This window comes from Adiantum capillus-veneris, chromosome 26 (genome assembly GCF_014529385.1).
Source record: "Adiantum capillus-veneris isolate H3 chromosome 26, ASM1452938v2, whole genome shotgun sequence".
Classification (NCBI taxonomy): domain Eukaryota; kingdom Viridiplantae; phylum Streptophyta; class Polypodiopsida; order Polypodiales; family Pteridaceae; genus Adiantum; species Adiantum capillus-veneris.
Genome location: NC_140956.1, coordinates 46,377,181 through 46,397,005, shown reverse-complemented (window position 1 = coordinate 46,397,005; position 19,825 = coordinate 46,377,181). Strand labels below are relative to the sequence as shown.

General features: G+C 43.8%; 1 protein-coding gene across 5 annotated transcripts in view; it reads right to left on the bottom strand.

Annotated features, from left to right (window-relative positions):
• Positions 1-19,354, bottom strand: part of LOC147423368 (uncharacterized) — a 53,185-nt gene extending 33,831 nt beyond the window's left edge. For 4 of the 5 annotated variants that reach the window (XM_086501923.1, XM_086501922.1, XM_086501920.1 and 1 more), the window contains exon 1: positions 17,478-19,354. In XM_086501923.1, coding sequence (XP_086358049.1) covers positions 17,931-19,277 — 1,347 coding nt within the window. In that variant the 5' untranslated portion in view covers positions 19,278-19,354 and the 3' untranslated portion in view covers positions 17,478-17,930. The remainder of the gene's footprint in view (positions 1-17,477) is intronic. The other variant, XM_086501924.1, reaches the window with a different exon arrangement.
• Positions 19,355-19,825: the final 471 nt, after the last annotated feature.

Below are 19,825 nucleotides of genomic sequence, written 5' to 3'. Positions count from 1 at the left end.
TCGAGCACCCTTAGATAGGCAGCTAGGATATATTGACTGTGAGTTAGACAGTTGGGATTGCATCTTTGCTTTACTGCCGTTGAGGCATTGTCGCAGTCTATGCTTATAGGACAGTGACAGGACAGTGACAGACAGTACAGGTGCAGGACAGGTTTACCCGCAGCTTACAGTGTCAGAGAGACAGTGTTTTTTGAGCTGTTTTCTGGTCTGTTTTTAGTACACCAGAGCCATTTTACAAAGGAGACTCTGCAAAAATTTCTCCAGAATTTGAAGCTTTCTTGGTTCATTTGATAGGTTGATATTGGTTCAGAGGTCAGTTTACAAGGGAAACTCTGCCGAATTTTTCCCAGAAAAGTAAACTACTGTGAAGCGTAGCTATGGCTGGATCACAGGACACTGCTCTTTACAATATCAAGAAGCTGGATGGAACCAATTTCCCATTGTGGAAGAAGCAGATTTGGCACGTGTTGGTACAAAAGAAGCAGATAAAACCTATAAAGCTCAAGGGGATAAAACCAGAAGATATGGACGAAGATGAATGGAGCGAAATGGATGAATTGGCACTTTCTACCATTATGCTGACTTTGGCAGAAAGCGTTTACTTCAATGTAGCAGACGAGATGTCGGCTTATCAAGCATGGTTAAAGCTGAGTGATCTTTATGAGAAGCAGAGTGCAGCTTCACAGGTATACTGGCTTAAGAAGCTTGTTGACTTGAAGATGAAAGAAGGGACACCTATGTCCAATCATCTGAATGAATTCAACACAATCTATAGTCGGTTGTCAACTCAAGGTGTCAAGTTTGATGAACCTGTTAGAGCTACGTTCCTGTTGATCACATTGCCGGAAAGTTGGGACACTTTTCGCACAGCTTTGAGTAATTCTACACCTCCAGATGGTTTGAACATAGCAGGTGTAGAAGGAAGTCTGCTTACTGAAGAAACCAATAGAAAGACAATGGACAAAGGCAAAGGCACAGCCTTAGTTGTCAGGGGAAGGACCAAAGAAAAGTACAAAGGTGGAAAGAGAAATCAGTCTCATAGCAAGTCCCGCAGTGCTAAAGGCAAAAGTGACATAGAATGCTACCATTGTGGCAAGAAGGGTCACATGAAAAGAGATTGCAAAGAATGGAAAGCAGAAAAAGGCAAAGAGAAAGCTGAAGACCATGGTGAGAAGAACAAGTCCTCAGTGAAGATTCAAGAAATAAATGTGACACACTGTTGCAGAGGATGACAGTCTAGTGTCAGGAGACATCTACTTCTTGAAGAATACAATGGACTCAGCTATTCTTACAGCATCTGATGGAAATGCACTGAGTGACTGGATTATAGACTCAGGGGCATCACTTCATGTGTCTCCAAACAAGGAGTGGTTTACTTCTTATGTGACCACTAAAGATCATGTTCGGCTAGGCAATGGGCAGACATGTGAGATCTTAAGTGTTGGAGATGTTCAATTGAAGTTTCAAAATGGCTCTTCTTTCACGCTGAAGAATGTGAGACATGTTCCCGCAATTACAAAGAGCTTGATCAACACAGGTTTACTTCATGATGCTGGCTACGTCACCATTTTTGGACAGAACATGTGGAAGATATCCAAGGGTTCTATGACAGTAGCACATGGAGTAAAGTCTGGAGGACTTTACATGATTTATGTATCAAATGTCTCTAAAAATATAATCAATGTAACCGAGCAGCCGAACGTTTCTTTGTTGCATAGCCGGTAAGGACATATGTCCAAGAAGGGAATGGAAATCTTGTCTCGTTCTGGTTATTTGCCTGGCTTTTCATTTAATGATTTTGAATTCTGTGAACATTGTCTGTATGGTAAGCAAACACAGCAGCCACATAAGCATAGAAGCAGCAGAAGAGATACACAGTTGGCACTTGTTCATAGTGATTTGTGTGGACCTATGCCTAACCTATCTCTAGGGGGAGCTTCTTACTTTATGACATTTATAGAAGATTACTCGAGGAAAGTATGGGTTTACTTTCTCAAGCACAAGGATGAAGCGTTTAGTGTTTTCAAAACGTTTGTGACACTTGTGGAGAATCAGAGTGGCAAGAAGCTTAAATGCTTACGCACTGACAATGGTTGGAGAGTATGTTTCAAAGGCCTTTCAGGACTTTTGTGAGTCAAAAGGTATAAAACGTGAACTTACTGCTCCTTACAATCCTCCTCAAAATGGTGTTGCTGAGAGGATGAATAGGACCATACAAGAGAAGGTCAGAAGTATGTTGTCTAATGCACAGCTGCCAAATGGGTTTTGGGCTGAAGCTGTATCAACAACTGTTCGTCTTGTAAATAGATCTCCTAGCAAGGTTTTGCAGAAGCATTCAGTGCCAGAGATGGTATGGTCAAGCAAAATGCCCTCATACAAGCATCTCAGAGTCTTTGGCTGTGAGGCATATACTCACGTTCCAAAGGAATTTAGGAACAAACTTGAGCCAAAGAGTAGAAAGTGCATCTTTCTAGGCTATGGTAATTCTGGTGAGATGGGGTACAGACTTTGGGATCCCGAATCCAGAAAGGTTGTCCGCAGCAATGATGTTCACTTTAATGAATCCAAATATCATTCTAAACCAGAGAGGGTTGAGGAGATTAGAAGAGTTGTCTTCCAAGAAGATGGACCTGCACGTGCAAGACAAAATGTCACGGCTCAAGAGGAGCAAGGACAGGATAGAGTGGAACCACAGGTTGTGGCTGAGCCTAAGCCACCTATTGTGCATAGATCTGGACGTGTCACGCGACCTCCTGATAGGTTTGTTCCATCTATGAACTATGTCATGTTGACTGATTGCAATGAGCCTTCATGTTACAAGGAAGCAGTGCAAATGAAGGACTCCGGGAATTGGCAATTGGCCATGCAGTCAGAGATGACAGCTCTGCATAAAAACCAGACATGGAAGCTAGTTAAATTACCACGGGGCAAAAAGGCTCTACCCTGTGAATGGGTTTATAGGTATAAGATCACCGCTCATGATACTCAACCAAAGTACAAAGCAAGGCTTGTTGCCAAGGGCTTTAAGCAAGAACAAGGCATTGACTTTGATGAAGTCTAGTCTCCAGTGGTCAAGATGACTACATTGAGATGCTTTCTTGCATTGGTTGCCATATTAGATTTGGTGTTGCACCAAACGGATGTCAAGACAGCGTTCTTGCATGGTGATTTAGATGTGGAAATTTACATGCAGCAGCCAGAAGGGTTTGTTGAGAAAGGCAAGGAAGATTGGGTATGCCAGTTGTTAAAGAGTCTTTATGGCTTAAAACAATCACCGAGGGCATGGTACCATAAATTCCACAAGTTTATGCTTTCTCAAGGCTACAAACGTAGTGAGTTCGATCACTGTCTATATACAAAGAAGGCTAAGGATGGTAGTTGGCTGATCCTTATTTTGTACGTGGATGACATGTCGATTGCTGGCAAGCACTTGGAAGAAATTTCAGCTTTGAAGTCAAAGATGGCAAAATCGTTTGACATGAAAGACATGGGTGAGGCAAGTCATATACTTGGTATGCGCATTGAGAGAGACGGATCAAAGAAGTTGATTTGGTTATCTCAAACAAAGTATATTGACAAGGTTTTGCAACGTTTCAATATTGAGAAGGGAAAGGCACTGAGTGTTCCATTGCCACCATATGTGAAACTTAGCAAACAAGATTGTCCTGTGTCTGAGGAAGAACAAGCTAAAATGGATAAGATTCCATATGCGTCTGCAGTGGGTAGTTTGATGTATGCAATGATTGCTACTCGCCCAGACATTGCATTTGCAGTGGGAATAGTAAGTCGATACATGTCAAACCCAGGCAAGAAACATTGGGAGGCGGTGAAAGGAATATTGAGATACCTGAAAGCTACAAAGAGTATGCGTATATGCTATGGGAGTCAGGAGCTAAGTGTAAAGGGTTTTACAGACTCAGATTATGCAGGTGACTTAGACAACCGAAGGTCTACGTCAGGGTATGTCTTTACATTGGCTGGTGAAGCAGTATCATGGCGTTCTAGATTACAAGAATGTGTTACTCAGTCTACTACAGAGGCTAAATATGTTGCAACATCAGAGGCATGCAAAGAATCAATTTGGCTTAATCGACTAGTAACAGATTTGGGAATCAAAGAAGAGATGCCTGTGTTATATTGTGATAGTCAAAGTGCTATACAATTGGCTCGCAATCCAGTTTATCACTCAAAGACAAAGCATGTGGATGTGAAGTATCATTTCATCAGGGAAATGCTCAAGGATAAGCAACTTCAACTTGTCAAAGTTCACACCACAAAAAATCTTGCTGATCTACTTACAAAAGGACTTCCCTCAGAGAGCTTTGCGCATTTTCGCAAGCAGTTAGGTGTAGGGTAGTACATCACTTCTCTACATCTCTTGTATATTAGCTTGTATAGTAGCTTCTCTCACACTTAAAGTACCACATTGGACTTTAAGTGGGAGGTTGTTGGGGTATAAAGCCCAATGTGGTCGCCCAGGTAAGTGGGCGGGCCGCCAGGTATGTACACATATTCTTTCGTAAAAACCTAATAAGAACTCACTATGCTCTACACATTACAGTAGAGCGAGTTCACCATATCGTCATGCTCTTCTTCTCGCACTCTCTCTCGCGTCGCACTTCCGCTCGTACTCCTTCACCAGTGGTGTTTGAGACAGATGATGTTGGATAGCAAATTGAGGCTCCTGAAGGGCATTTGCAGCCAAGAAACAATGTTGAAAATGGTGCTGAAAATGATGTACAACAACCCATTGTTGATGATTTTATCATGCCACCTGATGTAAACCCATTGCCGGATAATGTGGATCATTGGATGAGACGGTCTACTCGTCAAAGACGGCCTGTGAGTAGATATGATCCCTCTTTGCATTACATTATGTTGACAGATGAGGGAGAGCCTCTTACGTATAAAGAGGCAAAGACATGTGAGCACAGCGACAAGCGGGAGCTTGCTATGCAGGAAGAGATTAAAGCTTTGCATGCTAATCATACTTGGGATTTGGTGGAATTGCCCAAAGGAAGGAAGGCTATTCCTAACAAATGGGTGTATAAAATCAAGACACTTGATGCAAAACCCAAGTATAAGGCAAGGCTAGTTGCAAAGGGATATGTCCAAACCAAGGGCATAGACTTTCAAGAAGTGTTCTCTCCTGTTGTGAAGATGACCACTTTGCGTCTATTGTTTGCCATAGTGCTACTCTTGATTTGGAAATGGACCAAATGGATGTACATACCGCTTTCTTGCATGGTGATGTGGAAGAAGAGCTTTACATGAAGCAACCCGAGGGTTTTGTTATTCTTGGCAAGAAACATATGATATGTATGCTCAATAGAAGCTTGTATGGGCTGAAACAATCATGTAGACAGTGGTACAAGAAGTTTGATCGCTTCATGCTTAAACATGGTTACAAAAGAAGCCATGCAGACCATTGTTTGTATACCAAACGTGATGAGGATGGCAGCCCTATCATTCTTGTGCTCTATGTGGATGATATGTTGATAGCTGCAAAGAAAAGAAGCACTCTTGATGCTCTTAAAGGGCAACTGAAATCTGCATTTTCAATGAAAGACCTTGGGGCAGCTGAACGTATACTTGGGGTGCGTGTTACAAGGCAAAGAGACAAGCGCCTATTGTATTTGTCGCAAGAAAAGTACATTGAAAAGGCGTTGGACAGATTTAACATGGTTGAAGCAAAGCCTCTTGGTGTGCCATTACAGCCATATGTCAAGATCTCCAAGGATGATTGTCCCAAGTCAAAAGAAGAAGCCAATGACATGCAAAGTGTGCCTTACGCTTCAGCTTGTGGTTCACTTATGAATGCTATGGTTGCTACTAGGCCTGACATAGCCCATGCAGTGGGAGTTGTGAGCCGGTTTATGGCTAATCCAAGCAAGTTGCATTGGGATGCAGTGAAGTCCATTATGAGGTACTTGAAAGGGACTAAAAACAAATGCCTCTGCTATGGTAAAGGACCATTGGAGTTGAAGGGATTTTGTGACTCAGACATGGCTGGTGATGTGGATACACGGAAATCCACAAGTGGCTATGTGTTTACTCTTGCGGGAAGTGTTGTTTCATGGTGTTCTAGATTGCAAAAGATCGTTGCATTGTCTACTACACAGGCTGAATATATTTCAGCCACTGAGGCTTCTAAAGAAACTATTTGGTTAGCACGCCTATGCAGTGAGTTTGGTTTGCCTGCCAAGGCACCTATGCTTGGTTGTGATAGCCAGAGTGCCATATGCCTGGCAAAGAATGCCATGTTTCATGCACGCACAAAGCATATTGATGTGCGGTATCACTTCATACGAGAAGTGCTTGAGGATGGCCTTATTACATTGGTTAAGGTCCATACATCACAAAATCCAGCTGATGCTCTCAGTTAGTGCTTATCCAAAGCACAACATCATCTATGCATAGAGATGGTAAGAGTCACGTAGCTTAAAGGCACCATTTATGCCTTTAAGTGGGAGGTTGTTGGGTTAAAGGCCCAAATGGCCCCCTTTAATGTATATTTTAAAGGTTACTAATCAATGTGAACTTGGCCACTAATCTTAAATTGGTCCTATACATATTAATAAAGGGAATGTGAGTTTTTTAACTCACTCACTTATTCCCCCAGCCAACGAGTAGCGCTCCCTCTCTCCCCCTCTTCGTTCTACTAGCGCCCTCTCTCCTGCAGGCTATCGCCACCTCTCTCTGCACACACCTTGTACTTCCTCGCGTGCTCTATCACTTGCACACACCGCCGCGCACTCATCAGGCTTTACACTTGCAACTTAATTTTTTAAGTTGTCCACTGCCAAAGAACCCCAATTTTTTAAAACCCATGTGAACTCACTCACTTGATCAATTAAAACCCCCAAATAACATACATTAACCCCACAAAAACCAACCATATTAAAATGAACTCCAGCATCTGTTTACAACCGGTGTCACCCTCTCTTCCACTCTTTCGCGCTGGACTTGTGTGCACCTTGCGCGCGCGAGACTTTTTGCCATCATAGCCGACAACAAACTCCGAACGTTGTTCTCTCAGGGGGGGGCGGAAAAAACACTTTGCACTCGAAGTGGTAGTTCATTCGAGATTATTACCCGACCGCAAAGCTGGAACCCATTCTAAACATAATTTCCGTTGTCGGAGTACCAGTGCCAGCACTTACTCCAGCACATGTTCAAGAGCCCTTTGAGACGTAACCATGCCAAATTCTCAGGACGGAGGTGGTCAATCTGACGATGCCATTTACTCTTATCAAGGAGCAAATGGCCACACTTTCCACAAGCCTCGCATCACTTCACAGTCGCTTGGATCACATGCAGACGCAAAACAATTCTTGGAATCGTCCTACAACTTCTCGGACTACATATGCTGATTCAACACCTTCTTCCGAAGCTTCACTAGACGAGCCAAACGAGTCAGATCCAACTGATGAGGTAGACAATCGCGAACTTCAATTACTTTATAAGTTTTTTAATGCTGCACAAAAGAAGAAGCTTGATGTTAAACTACCGGAACCGTATAATGGTCGCTGCGACAAGCACGTGCTAGACCAATGGCTATTCAAAATGGAGGTCTACTTGTCCTTGTCCAACACGGACTTAGTAGAGAGTTAAAAAGTTGCACTTGCTAGTTCTTTGCTCAAGGACACAGTATTTCTTTGGTGGCAACGACGGGTTGCTGATGGTACACACACACCTTCTTGGGATAAATTCCGGCGTGCTATTCGCAAGGCGTTCGAACCTGCCAATGCGGATTTTCATGCCCGGTGGTCCTCTCTTCGTCGCCTGAGCCAGACGGGTTCCTTGGCCGCGTACATCACAGAGTTCCAAAAACTAACTATGGAGATAGAGACCTTTAGTCCCTCTAATAACTTCACAGCTTTATCGACGAACTCGAACCCAACCTAAAGGACGATGTGCACAAATACAAACTACCACTTTGGATGTTGCAATAGCCTATGTGGAGCGTCTTGGCAATAATCGATCCCCTTCACGGAAATTTCTCCCTGGTGCCAAATCTTCAAACACCACTCGCTTTTCAGAGCGCAATCGCAAAGAAAGCTATATCCAAAGTCAGCAGCATCAATCTCAATTCAGATAGCAAGCAACAACACCTTATTCAACTTCAAGGTTCTATTCTCAAGATCGGCAATCTCAAAGCAGATCTTCTTCAAATGTTCCTCCACTTGATCGTGGTAAAGGACGTGATTTTTCTCAAGATCGACGTTCCAATACTCAGCAAGGCTCTTTGTCAAATGCATCTTCGACTTCAAAGAAGGAAGGATTATGTACAATTTGCGGTGGTGACCACAGATGGTATCAATGTCCAAAGAAACCGAATCCATCTAATCTGAAAAGAAATTCCAATGCGTAAACATCATCAAATTCTGAACAACAAGTTTCTGCTCAAGATAAAGAAAAATTTGTGGTCAACACAATTCGTGTCTCAGAGGATACGACTAGTCTTATGAAGCACGCTCAGTTTTATTCTTCAGTTTTGGAGCCTCTCTCAAAGCAAGTTTTGAGTCTTCTTGGAACTCTTAATTGTCGCTCCATCAACATTTTGGTGGACAGCAGATGCTCAATAATTTCGTCAACACTCAGATAGTTCAACAGCTTGGCTTGCCAACTCAAAAGACATCTCACTTATATGATGTGGAATTAGCAGATGGATCAATTTTAGCATGTGATGAAACAGTTCGACAATTGCAGTTCAAAATTCAAAATTATGCAGATCAACTGGATTTTGAGGTCATGCCTTTATCTTACTACGACATGATTCTTGGACAGCATTGGTTATTTCAATATGATCGAACTATTAGCTTTCGAGGACATACTATCAGTTTGTTCAAAGATGAACGTGAATTGGTTTTCCACGGGCTTTATCATGCCGAACGAGTGATTCAAGCCTCACGTGTACAAGTCAAACAACATGATACAGTCGATTAAAAAGAGAATATGATTTCCGATGCAGATGCAGAAATTATTATTGATGAATTTTTTAATTCATTAACTTCTGCCGAATCAATTGCTAAAGACAAAGTTGGTTTCAAGCAAGAAGTTTTCCAAGTGGTCCTTCGTTACCAGACAAAGATAAGGACATAACTGCAGGTTCCGAGTCCGAAGACAATTATGCTTTCTTTGATTCTTTGTTGGACGATGATATACCAATTGCAAGTCATGAAGTGACAAAATCTTGGGATTCATTATTGGAAGATGATTGCAGTCTCAATCCAAAATCTTCTCCATTGATTCACGAAGTTGAAGTTACCCCATCTGAAAAGTGCCTTGAGAATATTTCCTCTTCACCAAATATTTTGCATTTATTGGAAGATTTTAAGCCAGAAATCTTACATCACATGAAGGATTTTGAAGATCAATCTCTTGTTGCAGTCAACCTGATTATGTCAGATTCCTCTAAAAAATCTTTGAACAATGCAATGACATGGGATTTAGCAATCAAAGCAAAAAGGTTTCACAAGAAGCAAAAGTTGAAGACAAAGGTTTCAGATAACTCAAGGACTAAAGATTTCCGGAGATTCAATGCTTTTCCCGAGTTCTATCAACATCAGAAGTCATTTCTTAACACGGGCTCTCATTTTAAATGGGAGGGAATGTCACGATTGTGACTGTTGCAGTATTGCATCTACTCCTAGTTGCAGATACGCAAAATGCCATGCCAAGGAGAACCCTAGGCTTGGATGGTGACGACCCTTCGCTCAAGAGACATGCCTCTTCGCCAAAAGCCACACTCCTTCAACGACTAGTCACACCTCTTCGCTCTACGGTTGAGACTCTTTGTCCAATGGTTGCAACTTTTCGCCGAAAGGATATGTCTTTACGTCTAAAGTCGTGTCTCTTCACCATGAGACGTGTCTTTTCATTTTTGTCTCTTTGTCTCCTATATAAGGAGCCTATTGTACTCAGTTTTCAAGCATTCGTTCAATCAATCAAAGACACATTCAATCTCTTGATTCTCAGTTTGATCTTAAGTTTTAAGTTTTAGTCTTGATTATAGGATTAGCACCACTAATCCTCACAACTATAGCTAGAGAGGGAGAGAGCTTGTCATTGGGGAGAGAGAGAGAGAGAGAGAGAGAGAGAGCTTGAAAGTTGAGACTCGAAAGGGAGCTTTAGTCTTGAGAGGGGAAGAGCTTGAGAGCTTGAATGGAGACGTGAAGGGGTGGGGGTGTTTCTCTAAGGGGAGGCAAAAAGCAAGGGTCTTTAAAGTCACGTCTCTTCACCATGAGACGTGTCTTTTCATTTGTCTCTTCGTCTCCTATATAAGGAGCCTATTGTACTTAGTTTTCAAGCATTCGTTCAATCAATCAAACACACATTCAATCTCTTGAGTCTCAGTTTGATCTTAAGTATGAAGTTTTAGTCTTAATTATAAGATTAGCACCACGAATCCTCACAACTATAGCTAGAGCGGGAGAGAGCTTGTCATTGGAGAGATAGAGAGAGAGAGAGAGAGAGAGAGAGAGAGCTTGAAAATTGAGACTCGAAAGGGAGCTTGAGTCTTGAGAGGGAGAGAGCTTGAGAGCTTGAATGGAGACGTGAAGGGGTGGGGGAGTGTTTCTATAAGTGGGGAGGGAAGGCTGAAAGCAAGGGTCTTCAAAATGATGGTGTTTTTTGCCATATTGAGAAAAAATTGCCCGCCGTTTCGACCTCGTTCCCTATCGTTCCACCCGTTCCAAAACGGACCATTCCGGTGACAGACTGCCACCCGGAACGTCTAGCCGTTCTGGAACGTTCCTTCCACCTGCAAGTGTCCGGAACACCGTTCCGACGTTCCCTGGCCGAAAAAGGGCGTTCCCCGATAACACTAGTGCGCCTCAATAGAATTTGGGCCACTCAACAATTCACTGACAACTTTATAGGTTGGGAGGGGTTAGGAAACGGAACCATAAGGGGCATAGAGGATACATGTCACTAGGAGAGCAACCTGCAAGACACCACACTCCCCAGAAGTCCTCTCCCCACTAGGGGCGCCCAAATATGAGAGCGGAGGCTGCATTTTCAACTTTTGTGAGCGGATTTTCAAGTTTGAGGCTTTCGTGGAAAGCTTGCCTTCTTCCCTCGTCTCATGTAGCGCGATGATTTTGCTCTCTTGCATCTCTCCCCCTTACACTTATGGCAATGCCCCACTAGTTGGAGATGACTATGTACAGTCTTGTGGGTTTTATGCGCGTTTGCCAAGGCAAGAGCCTTCTAAACAGGAACCGGATTAGATAATTTCTAATCCCCCATAGGCACACGCAGTTCCATCGCCATAAATTACTAAGAGACCAGTTTTCTCGCGTAAAAACTCGTCCAAATCAAAGGGGATTCGTGCGGGAGCTCTTAAGACACGCATAGACGTGTTTACTACGCTCAAAACAATCCAAAACAGAGAACTATAGCTGGCTGCGTTTCTTTGCAGGTTTAGTGTTTCGCTCCTAAATTGCAAGATAACACCAGGGTAGCCTTGGGGTGGTTATTGAAGAGTTTGGGCACTTGTCAATAACCAAACAAAAAAAAGCAGCCGGCTGAAATTTACTTACACGCTACAACTCACCGGAAAGCTTCTGAAATGCAAGGGAATGCGTCCTAGACTTGTATTTTTTACCTACATAAGTTTTAGCGGCTTGCTGCCGAAATTGGGTCAAAAACCTGCAATTCAGCCCTTGAGAGGTTTGGAGAGCTTGGTGAGAGTTTGTTGTGAGTGTACAAATCGTTGGTCTTCAATTGAATAAAGAAATACCGAAAGGGGCGCAGTCTTTGGGGCCTACAAGGTGTTAGTTTCCGTGAGCGCAGAGACAAACTGGTCGCTGGACGCAACTGTGTTTTCTCTTCTTCTCAATCGTCTGTGTGAAATTAGCAAGTAAAACGAATTAGTACCGCCTTCAATTGCGTACTGGCCGTTATAGGTGCCACCGCGTTACACAATTCACGAGTGGTCAAATTCGGATGCTGGTATTTTGCTCAAATCTTAAGAGTGCTAGGCCAAGGCTCTCCTCATCCAATCAATACGGTCATGCCACGTCACAAAGTGATGATGTGGCATGACCAATTGGAAGAGAAATGGCCGAGTGGACAAGAGAAACTGAGCCAACCAACGTAAAGAACTAATGAAGCACCGGTCAAGGGGCCAAACCCTAAAAATCCCAAAGCTTGAGGTCTAAGGTTGTTCTTCGTAATACGCACTGACATGCTGACGTGGAAGATTGTACGAATGCTGACAAGGCTGTACGGATTTTTCGAATTGCGTTGTTGGTGCCACGTGGTAGGGCTGTACGGATTTTCGCAAACTTGCGCTGGCTGATTCCAACGCTACCTTTGGGGAGCAGATGCTTTTAAGGTTTAGTGCTTTAGAGTTGATTGCTTTTGGGGCTCTGCTTTTGGACATCCCTTGTATTGTTTATAAGGACCTCGAGGCCTCACTCTGCAGAGCATATGGACGCAGAGTCTGAGAGCAAAGGTCCCTCACGAGTTGTACTTTGCTGTGAGCAATAATAAAGAAGTACCGAAAGGAGCGCCAATCTTTGGGACCAATGCTTCTGGGCGCATCACTCCGCCATGCCGTCTCTCTCTCTCTCTCTCTCTCTCTCTCTCTCTCTCTCTCTCTCTCTCTCTCTCTCTCTCTCTCTCTCTCTCTCTCTCTCTCTCTCTCTCTCTCTCTTTTTTTGGAAAAATCAGGGCTGTATATTTCTCAGTACAATATAATCCCCAGCGGATGCCAAAAAGGCCTATCACGTGGGGTGTACAAGCTGAATGTAAGGGTGATAGTCACTATAGTGACAACTCTACTAGAACAATCTCATGGTGGTCTATATGATGAGTGGAGGAGAAACCACTGAGGAGGTGCATAATGCCATGTAATCTGTCCACCTGTAAGTGTGAAGAAGAGTGGAGATCGAGCCCAACGCCGAAGGAAGGCAAATCGACGAGCCTTGGCTGCTCTAGATGTACCCGAGGAAGAATCCCACTGCCAAATGAGGGTGTGAATGATGTCCAACCAAATGGCAGTGAGGGTATCTGGAAGGAGTTGTGGAGCCGCACTGAGAATGTGAAGACAACGAGCTCTCCAAACATTCCATAGTGCAATGCTAGTGATAACTGAGAAGATTTCATCACGCGTCTGAGGATCCCCCTGCCAAGCAATCTGTGGTAACATAGCCAAAGTCCCTCGCCAATAACCCGTGGAGGTAAGCATAAGAGCTGGATCTGTGTCTGAGCCCTCATAGAAAAGATGCGGTCCGGGCATTGGCATCAACCAGGAGACAGATCCCCAAGTGAGAAATCCATGCTGAACACCAGCTCTGCTAAGTAAAGAGCAAACTGCTAGCCACACTTCATGAGAAGACGAGCATGACCAAAGACAATGTGCAGGTGACTCAGCGAGTCGCAAAGGACAGCGAGTACATAACGGATCATGACCCATAGAAGCTAGCCAAGTCCCAACTGGAAGTCCTGCATGTGCAATCATCCACATGAAAAAGGAAATACGACGAGCCACATGTAAATCCAGATGGCTGACCAAAACTGCTGTAGATAGGCATGGGAGAGACCTGAATGTGACCAGAAACGCATACGAGTGGGCTGCTCTGTGTGCTGTCTCATCAATGCGAATCTTCCAATTCTGACAGTGTACTCAAAGAATGATACATGTGCACCGGTGAGGTTAGGATGAGGCCAATGCCACTCTCCTGGGCCCCAATAAAGCTGAGATAGGGCACGACCCTCCCACACCCAAAGCCTCCAAAGTGCAGCATCAGCGGAAGCGAAACGGAGGTCAACACAACGCCTCCTCCCGCGAGAGCCAACTACTCGTATAGCCTCCCATCGAGCGCCGCTGTAGAGAAGGTGCGGAGAGGAGGGAGCATATGTCAATCGAGCATGCATCCCCGGAGAGTAGTCAGTCTCAACTGTGAACAGCATGGTGTCAAAACGAACTAATAAGAGAGTGCTCTGAGCAAAGAGGCCTTCCCAGCCACAATGTGGAGGCATCTGAACCGTGTCTCGCTTGACTGCGTCCCAGTGTGAAGGAATGGCGGAATCAATCTCAAGCAGTCTGTCTGTTACCCCGCGACCAATGTCATAATGTTCTGCCACCAAATCTGCATCCATCATACGTGTCTCATGAAACAACCGCATAGAGGCAGCAGGGCCAGTGTCCCAAGCAGCCAAATCAATGTGGGTCCTCTCTCCAAGCTGACGGGGTGGATTAACTGAAGAATCAAGAACTGCATCATTCCAAATGAGAGGTTGGCGTTCAATCTCTTCACGGCATGAGGGAGCTGAGCGTATGATAGCTCGCTGCATGGATACCCAAATCTGAAGGAGTGAGCGGATGAAGGGTGAGAGAGTGTTGGTGCACAAGGGGGCATCCGTAAAGAGAAAACGAAACCCTGTTTGCCAAGTATGGCCATCTCTAGTGCCGAGGCGTGGAGTCGCTGTGGAAAGAGCGGCCTGAAGAAGCATCTTCCAAGGTTCTTGCCCGGGAAAGAGACCCCGAACAATAAGCTTGGTAAGAAGGGCGCGGCTCTGTAATTCTGGATCAATAATGCCAAGGCCGCCTGCTGTCCTAGGACGAATAATCGTGGACCAGCGAACTCAAGCACGAGTATCAATAGTCCCATCTGTGCCACTCCATAAAAAATTATGCACGAGTCTGCGAAGCTGAGCTATCACACCAGAATGTAGCATCCAACAGGAGGCCGTATACCATACTGTAGCCAGAATGACCAAGTTGGCGACCAAAGCACGGCCAGCCAACGACAGATGACGTGAAGACCAATGACATAGCTTCCTGCGAATAGACTGTAGTACGGGTGCAAACTGTTGCTGTGAGGAAATGTCTAATCCAACCTGAAAGCCAAGATATCTGCATGTCTGACCCGACTGCAGCCATGTGAAACCATCAGTCACCCCCCAAGTAGGTATGTCATCACTGCCAACCAGTAACCCATAGGATTTATGCCAATTAATGCGTGCACCACTGGCAATGCAAAAAACCTCCAAGGCCTCCCGCATGGCATCAAGAGCTGCTAGCAAATAGCGCAACATCAGCATAGTGTCATCAGCAAACTCCAGATCGATAAGGTTCGGAGCTGAAGGTACTGGCATGGTCAAGCCACGAAATGCATGACTCTGCGCTCGAAGAAAGTCGCAATTCATCGGATGTAATTAACACATCCATAGTGATTAGTATACGTCATGTTGAATCTTGCTAGATGCAATGTGCTTTGAACTTCGACACGCGGGTTAAAATCAAGTATCGGGAGCACCACATCACTCTATCGCCCAGGTGCCTCTCTTGCTAAAGCACCTACCAACGGACTAAAACACACTAGCTTTTGCCAGCGTGGTCTGCACCAGACTCGGTTGAGTCCTCGATAGAATCATTGTCATTGTTGTCCTCATCAAGCTTGCCTTTGCCTTTGCCTTTGTGCTTTTGAGAGCTCTTGCCTTTACCTTTGAATTTGCAATCCGGAGACAAATAGCCATTGTTTCCAAAATTGTAACAATGGCTCTTGCACTTTTGTTTAGTTTCCAATGTAGTCTTTGTGGATTCATTAGCGTTCGAAACTTGAGCCTTGCTTTGGGAGAGCAAGACGACTTCCTCCTCAATGAGAAAAGATCTAGGATCATCAAAATCCAACCTTTCCTTCGTGATCTGCAAGTGTGGCGTGGTGTTACAAGCTTGGACACTCAAAGCAAGAAATCAATAGCAACACATGAAAAGAAACTTCAAAATCATTGAGAGAGAGAGAGAGAGAGAGAGAGAGAGAGAGAGAGAGAGAGAGAGAGAGAGAGAGATTATGGACACGGTGTATTCCAAAGTGGACGTTAATGTGTTCACAACCTTGAATGGACGTTTTTTTACTAGTATGGTCTACAATTCAAATTTCTATGAGGGGGTGCTTAGGATGGCATCATCATCGGTGACAAGTTTATGGTTGCAAATCTGGGGTGTCCATGGTAGCTTCTTTGTTGACTGTCTGCCTACATATATCCACTATGAGCTACAGAGAGGGTGTTAAAATTATGTATCTAAAGTGAATGCCCTATGTGATCCTATTTATTTATTTTGTCAATTTTAGATATTCTTTACTTATTTGACATGAGAATTGGGTCAAAAAATTAAGTTTAAGACGCCTGACCCCACTGTTAGTAATCATCTAATACATTGTTGAGTGTGTTGAATTAGAAATCGGTCTGTCTTTCTCTCTCTAGTTCATTCTTTCGCTCTACACTTCCACATTGCAAAGATTGACAAGCACACATATATATACATACATATATATACATGTATACACACACGTAAATGTATACATCGACGTATACATAAACACATACATGTGTATATATGCATTTGTTCGTCTGTCTTTAAATATACCTTTCAAACATACATATATATGCATGCACTCATATATATGCACATGTGCATACATTTGCAAAGGACATACAATCAAGAAACATAAATACAAAACATATGATAATTTGGAAGCAAGAACTTGAAAATAGATAAAGCAAAAGAGTGACAAATAAATATATGAGGAAGGTCGATAAAACAAAAGTCGCAAGCTTTTAAAAGAATGACAACTTCCGCTAGATACAAGACAAAATTGCAATATCTTACTTCTTGTGATAAGCTATAACCTAAAATGAGAACATGCAATAAAAAGGCTTGAAATGAAGGATAACACAAAAAGATTAATCATAACCTCGAAAACTTGACATTACATGACCTATTAACTCCACCACTTCCTCGAGCAAGAAGTTAAGCGCTCAAACATAGCTTGCACAATAGCTACCACATCCCTTTCCAAAATACCCTAACAATGAGAGCTACAATGAAAAGGCCTGAAATAAAGTCCTACACAAGAAATTTGAAGGTTGAACATCATGGAACCCACAAACTGAGCTTCCTAACACTCTCCAATAATTATTGATACCAAGCTGAGTTTCATTACTCTCAAATATACTATCTATTTACTTCAGCTTTGTATTTAACATCTTCACACAACATTCACTTTACATACTTATTCAATGATGATGCTTCAACTTTCCTCTTCAAATTTATTCATAGAGACCTCAAACCATTGAAAAAATTAGAAGAGTTTTCAAGTTCACCAAAAAATGAAAGCTTCTGCCAATGAAGGCTTCAAGAAAAGTTAATGATTGACAAGCGAACAAAAGGAGCGATAAAATTGAAATGGAGTAGATTCTTTGCCTCACTCTCCTTGAATATCTTTTCATCAAATGAAACCACGTGACATGTCAACATGCATAAAATATGTTCTTCTAGCACGGCACAGAACTCATATATATAAAAATGCCACTTTTAAAGTTGAAGATTGAGATGATAGTATTCTAACAAGGACGCCCCATGCAAAATAGCAGACAACTCCCTAAGATTTAATGGAAATTCTTGCAGACATTCTCAATTAGCACTCTCAAGTTTCAAAAAATGTGCGTATAAGACATACCTGAAGAACAAACAAGTCTGACAAACTTTCACCTTAATACCCATCTGCATGAAGTCCGGCCATGTTCACTACACAACTTGGTCAATAAAGTTCCAGACACAGAGAAATAGAAGTTCCCAGAATGCTGATGGTCCACAAAAGCTGGGCTGTAAATGTGCGCTGCAAAACAGCCCACAAAAACAAGGTGCAAGGACATACTCACAACCCAAAAGTATCAATTTTGAAACAGAAAAACTGACTACACTGTCGACGCATGTTCTTCTTTAAGAAAGCAAGCATAGTGAATGACTTGATTCATGAAGTCTTACATCCCCACTTGCTTCTGTCCTATCCGCAAACACCTTAAAATTTGGTGAGCGAAGGCGAAGAGGGCAGCATAGGTGAAACAATAGATCATGCCTGGACACTCTGCCACACCTCATATTTTCAGTTATTGTGTTGAAAGAATAAGCATCAGCCGCAAGAAACCGATGCAGAAGCTTCAGCTGCTGTTTCCTGTGATTCCTTTTGTGTAACAGCTGCTTCTTGCTTTTGTGCGGTATGAATAGCCTCTGGGGTTACAGCTCCCTCTTCTGCTGCCTTCAAAGCCCCTGCTGCTGCTTCTACTTTCGATGTAGTAGCTTCCGATGCAGTAGCTTCAGCTGCTGTTTCCTGCAATTCCTTCTGTATAACAGATGCTTCTTGCTTTTGCGTGGTATGAGTAGCCTCTGTGGCTACAGCTCCCTCCCCTGCCGCCTTCACAGTCCCTGCTGCTTCTTCTGCTTCGGATGCTGTAGCATCAGGTACTGTTTCCTGCGATTCCTTCTGTGTAACAGCTGCTTCTTGCGTTTGTGTGGTATGAGTAGCCTCTGTGGCTACAGCTCCCTCCTCCTTTGCAGTCCCTGCTGCTTCTTCAGCTTCTTTAGCTGCTGCTGCTGCTGCCTCTGCTTCCTGTTTTGCTGCTAACTCAGCAGCCTTCTTGCGAGCTAATGCCTCTTTAATATCTGAGAAATCAAAATCAGCCTCAGGGCCCCTCACTTTCAGGAAACCTGTTCCAAAGTTAGTGTTGAAGGGGAACTTGGATGTGTCTGAGAAGAGCCCAAACTCATAGTCCATCATGCTGGGGCGAATCCTGGGAGGCCTTGGCCTGGGTACATAACTAGGATCAGGTGCACTCAAATCAAAATTGAAGTTAAAGGAAGGCCGGGCAGGCTCTACAGGGGGTGGTGGCAGCGGAGTTGATGTGATGGGAGGGGGAGGGGGGACAGAGCCGGTAATGGGTGGTGGAGGTGACGGCGAGGAAGCTAAAGAGCTTAAGCTCGGGAGTTCAGAAGATGCCACCACTCCAGGACCTTGCACTAGCCCGGCATTTTGTGGCACTGCAGCAATGGGAGACGATATAGTACCCCAATCCTGGGGATTGGGTTGCTCATCTGGTGGTGGCACATTCAACCGAGGAGGCGGCGGTGGTGGCGCAGGCCGGGGAGTTGCCTGGTCCACCCTAATCACTCGTCCATCGAGCCACTGTCCATTCATTTTGTCCTTTGCCGCATCTGCATCAGCCTCCGTGAGGAAGGTCACAAATCCAAATCCCCGGGAACGACCAGACTCGCGGTCTGTTACTATTCTGGCATCTATAACCTCGCCATGCTTGCTGAACGCAGTGCGCAAACCATCCTCCTCTGTCGTGAACGAAAGCCCTCCCACAAACAACCTGCTAGACATGGCCCTGCTTGATATGTAGCTGTAACCTTGAAGCGCCCGCGAGCGCTGCAGCTGTACTTGCCATAGCCCCTTTAGCAAGGCACCTCGGCCTCCCATCACCTTGCTCGTCGTCGAAGCTTAAACCCTAAGCCCTGATTGTTAGCTTTCAAAAGCTCAGCGTGTTTCCATCATGTTTATGCAATTTGTATCCAGTGCAAATGTGAAAATTAGCCACATTCTTTAATGTTTGCTCAATTGTCATTTACGGATCTCTAATGGTGATTGCTCTCATTTTGCGACCATCAGCTGTGCTTAAAATGAGGTCAAAGACTTAAGGGGATCACTTTGGATGGAAGCCAAAGGCCTACAATGATAACATCAACGATCAAAGAGCTTGTCGATTGTGCTATCTCAAGCCCCATAGTAATCATTTGTTGGTTATTGATTTGCCCTTTGTAGACTAATTTTAGTATCTACAATGTGGAGGATCTCGATGCCAAGAGCACCATGTTCCTTCTTGTAACTGAAGAATAGTTTTGCTACTAACATGCTGAAGTCCATACTAACATCAAAGTTGGGAAGCCTTTGATGTGAATATGTTCTTTAAGGCATTGGTTAGGTTGTTGATGCACATGTTGCTTTGATAATTATATCCAATGTGATGC